General features: G+C 56.7%; 1 protein-coding gene across 3 annotated transcripts in view; it reads right to left on the reverse strand.

Moving 5' to 3' along the window:
- Nucleotides 1–8429, reverse strand: part of SEPTIN9 (septin 9) — a 180536-nt gene extending 172107 nt beyond the window's left edge. For 2 of the 3 annotated variants that reach the window (XM_027974158.2, XM_027974155.2), the window contains exon 1: nucleotides 8323–8429. In XM_027974158.2, the coding sequence (XP_027829959.1) occupies nucleotides 8323–8341 (19 nt within the window). In that variant the 5' untranslated portion in view covers nucleotides 8342–8429. Of the gene's footprint in view, nucleotides 1–1307; nucleotides 1508–8322 lie in introns of all 3 variants that reach the window. The other variant, XM_060394975.1, reaches the window with a different exon arrangement.
- Nucleotides 8430–9775: the final 1346 nt, after the last annotated feature.

The following is a 9775-nucleotide window of genomic DNA, read 5'->3' on the forward strand; positions in this document are numbered from 1 at the left end:
GGGGAGCCTGAAGGTTCCAGAAGAAACTACGGCCCAAGTAATCTGGCAGCAGAATGAATGATCTCCAGGAGAGGTGGCTGCTTACCTGGGGGCAGGCAGCCCACCTCTAAGACTAGGGCATTCAGGCTGGCCCAAGGAAGCAAGGAAACCCCCTCCTGCATCCCGTAGGGGCCAAAGAAGAAAAGGAGAGGAGAGGTGGGGGGCCGGGGGGAGCAGCTGGCATCATGTGCCAGCCAGAGAGAGGAATCGCAGGCTGTAGGCAACAGGGCAGATCTTTTAAAGGCCAAGTAAACCCTGGGACTTGTCAGCGGCTAAAAGCAGGCTGATAGTTGGGGCAAATGGCATTTTCTGTTCATTAAAACTCTTAATAACTGCTGGGTTGAGAACACTTGTTTGGAACTTCTCTGGCAGCTCAATGGTATAAAGAATTCACCTGCCAATGCAGGCTCGATCCCTGCACTGGGAAGATCCCTCATGCCTCAGAGCATCTAAGGCTATGCACCACAACTGCTGAGCCTGTGCTCTCAGAGCTGGGGACCTGCAACTAGTGAGCCCACGTGCCCTGACCGCTGAAGCCCCAGCACCGTAGAGCCCCTGCCTCGCAGCAAGAGAAGGCACCGCAATGAGAAGCCTGCATGCCTAGAGAAAAGCCCGTGTGGCCGCGAAAATCCAGCACAGCCAAAAATAAATAAAGAAAACTGTATAAAGAAAAGAACACTTGTTTGGTTTCTGGAGCCATCCCAGGAATGCTGGAGAAGGGAATCATCTTGGGCAGTATTTTATTAAATTAATTGCCTCCAAAAATTTCCAGTATCTAGCCAGTCCGTGTCTCACAGCTGTAAGCATGGCTACTGTTAACATCTCCAGCTCAGCACAGCATTCTCGGTTGAGGGTCACGGACGCCCACCACCAAGGAAAAACGCCAGCATCCGCACACTATTTAAGTGCTCTGGCAAGAGGATGGCTAAGTAAATTCAGCAACACCCACTCTGAAGAGCCATTCAAACTGTAATTAGGGGATCCATGCATGGGATCTGATTTTCATGTGAAAAGAGCAGAATTAAAGATGATCTGTACAGAGAATATGCAACTCTCTGAAAAAACATTATATCCCTTTGGTAATTAAATCAAACAATACGACCCGTGCATGAGGAAACAAGTCCAAAGGGAACACAAAAAACAATGTTGTAACCGATGGGACTGGAGAATCTGTCCTTTTAATTTCCTGTTCGCATTGTTTGGTAACAAGTAACTAACAAGATCGCCTGGGGCTTCCCAGGTGGCTCAGTGGTAAAGAATCCACCTACCAATGCAAGAGAAGCCAGAGTCGTGGGTTCCATCCCTGGGTCGGGAAGATTCCCCCAGAGTAGGAAATGGCAACCCACTCCAGTGTTCTTGCCTGGAAAATCCTGTGGGCAGAGGAGCCTGGCGGGCTACAGACCATGGGGTCGCAAAGAGTTCGACACCGCTGAGTGACTGAGCTTCACCACATGAACAAAACGAACAACTAAAGAAAACAAGGCAAGAGAGAAGAGATACAGTGTCTTTTACAAAGTTTTCCTTTTAAAAGTAAAGTAAGGCACAGTCTTGGCAGCTAGAGTATCAGTCCCCAGGGACCAGGAAAACACTGCCACAGGAAGATCCGCTCCCCAAGGCTCAGAGTTTGTTCAACACCCCTCGGAGCCCCTGACATGGACTGGAAGCCTACCTCCCCCACGCCGGCCCCCACGACACTCCACTATGTGCCCCTATGTGCACGCGGCTGTCATTCCACCACCTGGCATTGTCCCCACGACGTCTACACTGGGTAACCTCTGCACAAAAACCCAACACCTGCGCCGGGGCCCTGCAACTAGGGTCCAAGTCACCTGTCCACTAGTGAGGTTTGCAAACCACCCCCCGACAGCCCTCCGGGTTGATTAGCCCAGTCCTTCGGCTGGAAGATGACAGGGGTTGCGTTTAACCCACTTCCAAGTGGCTTTGGGTTACAGGAGCCTTACTCTCCGGCTGAGCCCCGATCCTGGTGGAAACAGGAGGCACAGTCCAGGGGAGGGCTGTGAAAGCCCCAGGATGTGGATCAGATTGATCGACAGGACAAGCCCGAGGCAGCCTGCCAAGCTCGCCTCTGCCCAGGTCTGCCCAGCCCCTCCTGGTAACCATGTTTGTGGGAGTGATCCCCGGCCAGGCTGCCCCAACACGCCTGGCCCAGCCAGGACAAGGGGCCCAGGCACACTTTCAGGGAGGTCTAGGGTGGACGCAGCCAGTCCCTGGTTCCCAGGTACAGCCTTGAGAGGCCCAGCAGGGCCCAGTCACAGCCCAGGCTTCACAGTACACCTACCCTTTAAGAGTTCTGGGGGGAGCAAGGCCTCCCCAGGAACCAGAAAGAAGGCAAGGTCACCCCCATCTCTCATGGGGATCCCTCCTGCCTTGGTCCAGCCTCTGAAACCCTGGGCCGGGGAGGGCACTCCTTCCTGGGGAGGGGGTTGATATGGCCCTTCTCACCCCACCCAGCACTTCCAGGGACCCTTGGGAAGCTGGGGGCCACAGACGCAGGCTGGAGCGGCCATCCAGGGTTCCTCTCCCCCGTCACAAAGCCAGCATTGCTCAGAGGATGACCAGGACTCAAGCTCCATCCAGAGAGGGCGGGCAGCCGGCTGCCCTGTGCGCTGGGATCATCTTCCTCTCCCCCTTCCTATCTCAGAGGCTTGCAGGCTGCCAGCAGTCACGCTTCGCAGAACCAGGTCAGATTAGGCCCGGAACAAAGCTCGGTTGTTGCAAGGCTTCCAAGAGGCCACTGACAGCAAGACGCCCGGAGCCGCCTCCCCCTCCCCCGGGCAGCGCCTCAATGCCCCCCCCTTCACGTGGGCTGCAAATGGACCCGGCCCCCAGGGTGGGGACAGGGAGATAAGGCAGGGAGAAACTGGGCTGGGAGCAGAAGGCCACAGTCAACCCAGGAGACCTGAGGCCAGAACGCCCTTCTAGAGCGGTGCTGAAAGTCACCAGCCTGTAGGAAGGAGCCAGCCGTCAGGGACACCCGGCCGACTCTTCTAGGAAGAATAACTGAACCTACAGGGAGGCTCAAAACAGGCCAGGAACTTGCAAAATGGGCACCCCCAGCTCAGCCCAGCTGCTCCAGCAAAACCATGGGTACTTTGCCTCTCAACAGAGTTTCTGGGCCCAGTTACAGCTGCCCAACAGGGAAGGAGCAGGCTGACTAGCTACCGGCCTCAGGGATCCTTCAGTTCTCCTGTCAAACTCAGGGACCCATGGTCCCAGGCCTGACCTCAGGACCCCTGGCCCCAGAGGCCTGTGACCAGCAGGACAGGCTCCCTTCCATCAGTGCTTCTGGAAAGGCAATCTCTTGCAGCTGCCATGGGGACTCACTGGCCAAGGTCTCTGCTAGAGCACTGTGGGGTCTGTAACCTTTTGTGTAACCTTTGGGTCCCCAGGGGGCATCCCCGGCCACTCATACCCACAGATCCCCCATAAGTCCCCTGGTGGTGCCTATGGCTGGGGTGTTCCAAAGTTACAGCTCCAGGGACTTCCCCGGTGATTAGTGGTTAAGAATTCACCTTGCAAAGCAGGGTGTGCGGGTCTGAGCCATGATGGGGGAGCTAAGATCCCACATGCCACAAAGCAACTAAGCTGGCAAGCCACAACTAGAGAAAGCCCACATGCCACACGGAAGACCCAGCACAGTAAAAAAAAAAAAATATATATATATATATATATATATAAAAGCAATAGCTCCTGTAGGGGTGCAGAAACCCAGCAGGTCACCTCCTTCCCCACCCACCACTTACTCCCCCCACCTGCCCCTCCGCCCCTCAAGGCCTGGGACCTCTCTCTCCAGTCCCCCTCCCCCCGAAAGGCCACCAGCGGGATCCGCCCAGGAACTGGCGCTCAAGGCCCCGGGGGCCGGGCCCTGTGTCGCTGTGTGCTGAACCCTTCTTATCAAGTACATCTTAAGCAAACTGCAGAGCCCACACAAGGCTGCTCATGGACAAACAGCAGTGCGTGCAGAAACAAGGTCCCGCCCCCAGGTCCCATCCCCGTGGGGCCTGGGATGGGCAGGGAGTCTCAGAGGACGGTCGCCCAAGACGCTGGGCGGAGGATGGTGGGGGGTGCCTTTTCTGGCTATTGGAGTCCCTGGTAAGATGCCCTCTGTTGACACTCACACACGGGAGCTCCAGGCACATGACCGGCCCGTCCTTCCACCTGGACATACACTCCAGACCACTGCCCTTGAGGGGCTATCTCGTGTCCTTTCAGCACCCGGGCTCACCCAGGGGGTTTCCAGGAGGAGGGTGGGTTGTCTCAAAGTCAGGTGCATTACCAGGTGCGTGGCACTCCGCTTTTGGAACCCCTCAGGGCAGGCTGGGAAGATGCTGACAAGCAGTGACTTTGGCAGGGGGTGGGGGTGGGCGGTGGGGGAAGAGGTGAACCCAAGGAGTGGGCAGAAAACTGCCAACAGGCTGGGGAGGGGACGGGCTGCAGGATCAGGCTCTGCCAGCTCCCCAAGGACTGGGAGGGCCTCTGGGTCCACAGGGGTCTGGGACCCTGGGCACCAGTCCAAGGGAGGCATGGACAGACCGCCTGAGGTGGCTCTTTCTCTCCGCCCAGGTCCCTGCGGGAGCCGAGCAGGCTGGGACCTGAGGAGGCAGAGGTGCGGCAGCCAGAGCGGGGCGGAGCGGCAGCGCCAGAAGAGGAAGGAACCGGCCTTTCACCAGCGCTCCTCGCCCTCATCCCGCTCCTCACCCCCGGCTCCTGCTCCAGGACTTGCTCCTCTCCTCTCCGCTTCCCAGAACTCAGCTCCCCCAGCGCTGGGCGTGGGGAAGGCTGCTCACCGGGCTGATCTCTCTAACTGCAGCCTCCCGCCCTGCCCAGGGCTCTGCGTAGTAAGTGCAAGAGCTTTTCAACCTTTGATAGGCCAGGTACTATCTGCTTCAGAGATCTCCTGAAAGTTACCAAGCATCTCCGAATAATTCCCCAAGTGCACACTGGCTGGATTTTAGTCCCCATTTCTGTGGCTCGTGGACCTCAGCTAAGCACCCTCAGCACTGAGAATTCCCAGGAGATCCAGGGCCACTGGAAGGCACAGTGGCACAGTATGCAACCAGAAGTCCCAAATTCAGGACACTGGAAAGGTTTCGACAGCAGCCCACTCTGACGCCAAAGGGCTGAGGGAGAAGCCTGGGCCACAATCCTAGTCTCCAAACCAACAGGGGCCCAGGGAGGGTGCCAGCAGCCCCCTTGGGCATCCTAGCAAAGCTGGTGACACACAGCCTCCTTGCATGTGCTCCCTGCGAGTGATAAGGATAATGAAGCAAGTTACGGATGGCGCAGGCATTCAAGCCTTTCACGTATGAGCTCATTTCATCATTACAACAAATCAGCATTGCCCCTGTCTACCAGATGAGGCAAACGGGACACATGACAAGATGGAGGAGGTGCCAGCCTAGGATTTAATTCCGGGAGCCTGTGCTGTGAACCACTGAGCCACACTGCCCGCAGCTCTGCCTGCCTGGAACACCAAGCGAGGTGCATCCAGGAAGTGCCTGGAGCAGAACTGGAAATGCCAGACACAGAGCTGTTCCCACACAAGCCCCTGGCATCCTGCAGCCTCAGTGGGCACTCACTCTATTCCCCACCTAGAAGGACCCTCTTTATTCTCCACCTTCTCAAAGCTTCTTATTCTCCAAGGCCCACTCAATCTCGGCTCCCCCAGAAACCTCCCCTACCCAGGGCAATCCAGTAGCTTTTGGAGACTGTTCCACTTGGTGGGGGATCGGGGGTGTTAACTAGCCAGGTTAACACCCTGCATCCTGCCTCCCAGGAGAATGCATCTTGCTTGCAAACAATGTGTTTCCATCATCTTTGTATCCTCGAGGCCCTGGCTGCACAGGCCCAGTGCATAATGTGGGTCCAGTGAGTGTTTATCTAAGGCACTCAGGATCCCCTCAAACATATTTTTAAAATTCCTCCCTTTTCAGAGACTCGTGAGTGCTCAAGCCAGCTCTACTGAGAACATATTTGATTTTCTTCTTTCCTTTTTAGCGTTTAAACAACATTTATTATTTACTTGGCTTAAGTGCATCTTAGTTGCAGCATGTGGGATCTAGTTCCCCGACCAGGGATCGAACCCAGGCAGGCCCCCTGCTCTGGGAGCGCAGAGTCTTAGCCACTGGGGCACCATGGAAGTCTCTCAATTTATTTCTGAGCCCACAAATAGGTCCCAAAGGAATAATCCCACTCAATCCAGGTGAAAAATAAAAGCGCTCCTGGTTGGCTGTCCTTGAATTTTTTGACACTGGGGATCCTTCACAGTTTGATGTGTTCCCTAATTTCAGGGCACTGATGCTACATGGGAGTCAGTCTGACTTTGCAACGAGAGAGGGCACCAACAGAACTGGACCCCCCTCAGAAGGGGACCAAGGGGCCACCCCGCCCCTGGGCCAGCCCCCTCCAGCCCAGCCCCATGCAATAGCAACAGGGTGACCCAGCTCACCTTGGACCACCGCCAGGAGAAGCTGGAAGAGGTCCAAGCTCTCCCAGGCCCGTCCTCAAGGGCCCTGCCCCTTCAGGTAAACACCGGAGACAGGAAGGCCGCCTTTACAAGAGCTGGTTCCTACCCACCTGTGAACACTACTTTGAAACCTTCCTTTTTTTTTTTCTTCCTTTTTTTTAATTCGCCAGGGCAGGAGGGAGCAGGCATGGAGAAGACTCATCCAGCCTGCCTCAGAGGCCCTCTGGCATCTGTGTAGGAGGGTCTCAAAGTCCCCCCAGGAAAAGGCCAGCTCACCGGGGGGACTGTGGTGGCCAGACTGATCAGCAGCAGGCAAAGTGTGAGGAGCCAAAGGCAAGAGCCAGCTGGTGTCCCTGGGCCACACTGGGCTGCCGAACTCAGGGGAAGGGCGATGCCCACAACCACTTCAAGTATGTGGGACACATTGGGAAGAGAGGCCCAGCGCCAAACCCTCGCCTATGCCACCTGGAAGCCCCCTCCTTCTCCACCATTACATCAATGCCCCCACACTCCAGAGAGGGAGCTGTGTTCAGGATGGGTGAGGGCCATGCTGTTTGCAACAGGGGGTGAAAGTTGACATTCTAAGCCACTGACCCGGAAGGCCATTTTAGGGGAAATTCTGAGTAATTCTCTTTGAGATGAGTTATTCTTTATTACTCGTTTTGTTTCTGGAAAACATGGAAAGCTGGAGAAGACTGGGAAAATGTCCCAAAGGCAGAGGGATGGCCCAAAAGACTTCTTCAGCTCCAACTAAGTACCATGACTGTGTCCTCTTATCAAGAAAAATTAATTCATGAGTCCTTGGCAGAAAACTTCATGTCCGAGTAGATTAAGGGGAAGAACATGAGGAGAAATTTTGCAGGGTTAGCAGAAGGAGATGCCGTTTATAACTTGACCACTGAGGATGACAAAGGATCCAGCCTGGATCCTTTGGGGAAAATCACAAATTAAAAAAAGGAAGGGAAAAAAGAACAGATCTAGATTCCCCTTAATAAGACCTTCAAACTTGTGACCTCAGCTTACCCATCGTCAAAATGGAACTTCAGAGTACCCAAGGGGAAAATGCTTATAAAGGATCCTGAGTGCCTGGTAGGAACTGGCCAGGCCCCTTCACCTGTCAAGCCTGCTAGTGAAGCTGGGATGCCAGCAAACCAAAGGCATCCTGACACCCTAAAGGCGCACCCGAGTGGGCTTCAGGAGTAGCCGGAATTTCCGGTGCTCCACTGGGTAGAGGAATAACAGGAATTCCCCTGAAGAAAGGATGCTAAGACCTGGACCACCAGTCCTAGAAGCTGACCCCAAGGAAATCCTCCACACAGCCCCCTCCCACGCACACAGACGCACGAGGGGGACCCAGAACGCCCGGACTCTCGGCCCCTGTCAAGTCAGCGATTCTGGAGAAGGTACAAGGGGGAAGGAGGGGGAACAGGAGGGAAGGCCAGCGCAGGGCAGCGCCTCCCACAGCGGCCCCTCCAGACACCTGAGCGAGTAGCGGCCGACAGATGGGGGCAGGAGACTCTCCGCCAGGGTCAGAATCGGGGCCCAACCGTCTTGGGGGTCAGAGAGTTCGAGCACCTGGACTCCCCAGGGCACCAGGGGTCTCAGACTAGCGCGCGGGCCGAGACCCTGGAGCGGCGACGTAGAAGCAGAGGAGAAAAGTTGGGGGGGGGGCCCAGCCTCTGGTCAGCGACCCCGATCCGGGGTGCAGCTGCGTCAGCTGGCCGGTGGGACTCTCCACACCTCAAAGCTTGCCCCGGGACCCCGACCTCCCACCCCGCTCCGGGCGCGGCGCCCACCTGTGTAAGACTTCTTCATGGTGCCGTCGCGGCCGCCGCTCCCAGCAGAGTGTGGCGGGGAGGCCGCGGGGCTCGCGCTCCCAGGTCGCTAATCCCGGGCCGGGAGTGGGAGGGGTGAGGGCCGGGAGGAGGGGTCGGGCCCGGCTCCGCCCCGGCCCGCCCCGCCCCGCGCACTCACACCTGGCAGAGCCCCGCGCCCCGCGCATCCCGACCCCCGGCCTGGAGCGCCAGCCCCGCGCCGGGTCCTGAGCTCGCCCCGGTTCGGCCCGGGCGCGGCCCCTGCACTGCACCCCGATGCAAGCTGTCCGAGGGTGGGGGTCGCCAAGGTGGCGACCGTCCCCAGCAGCCACACCCCCCCAGGCACGAACGGTTCCTTCCGGGGCGTCGCCCGCACTTTTCCCGTCTAGACTCTGGGCAGGGCGGGGCCTCGCCAGGTGGCAGCGGGAGGAGGGGGCAGGGAGCGGGTGGTGGTCCTTCTGCATAGCCGGGGGGATCGGAGTCCACAGGCCAGCTAAGTGGACCGGGCAGGACCCGGCAGAAGTCCCTACCGTACGTGCCCCGCTACTTTGCTGGCAATCCAGAGGGCAGACTGCTTTGACTGCTTGATGAACTGGGGCCTCAGTTCCCTCATCTGTACAATGGGTACGTTGGACCAGATGATAACTTCTGTTGCATCTGAGAAATATCGAACACCTTCCCGGCAGGTACTGCGCGCGGTCAGGGCCTCAACGTCTGAGCGCAAATACGAGGGCACGCATCTTTATAGCCTGGATAGTGCAGTAAGGAGAATATGAGTTCCTGAGCAAAACTTGTGCAGAATTCTCTGCTTTTGTATCCCTAAAGAAGTTTTCCATAAGAAAATGATTTTTTAATACAGAGGAGAAAGTGATGAATTTCGTCAAGCAAGTGTTGTCAGAATTTTACTGAGGTAATTCCAAAACAAGGTTTTAAAGAATGAGCAGGAATTTGCCAGGCAGCCAAGGTGTTACTGGAAGAGGGAAGGGCGTGGCGGAGCGGGAGGCGCGCGGCATCCCAGAACCTGCGGAAACAGATACGCAAGGGCCGCGCGGTCCAGGGATGAAAAAGAGAGCAGAGGAAGCGATTCCGCAAGCTCCCCCAAGCTCTCAGCTGGGGCGCGACGCTGCCTTCTGCCCCATAATCCAAAACCTGTTTGGAAAAACGGAGGTAGAATTAACATCACCAAAACACCCTCTTCCCTTTTCCCTCTCCTCAAAGATCCAGAAGCATTTCCATCGCCTGATAGAGAGTAGAAAACCCGCCTAAGTAAGAATTGAGGCACACTTGATTCCACCAGATTGTTCCACCTGCTCCCCTTCTTAAGAAATCTGTCCAGCCACAGGCCTGCAGGTCTGGCCACGTGACCCGTCCCACACTCTCTGGCTAGACTGATTGGACCAGAGTGGACGCTGGACTCCACCTGGGTCAACCTCCG

Source organism: Ovis aries, chromosome 11 (assembly GCF_016772045.2).
Source record: "Ovis aries strain OAR_USU_Benz2616 breed Rambouillet chromosome 11, ARS-UI_Ramb_v3.0, whole genome shotgun sequence".
NCBI lineage: Eukaryota > Metazoa > Chordata > Mammalia > Artiodactyla > Bovidae > Ovis > Ovis aries.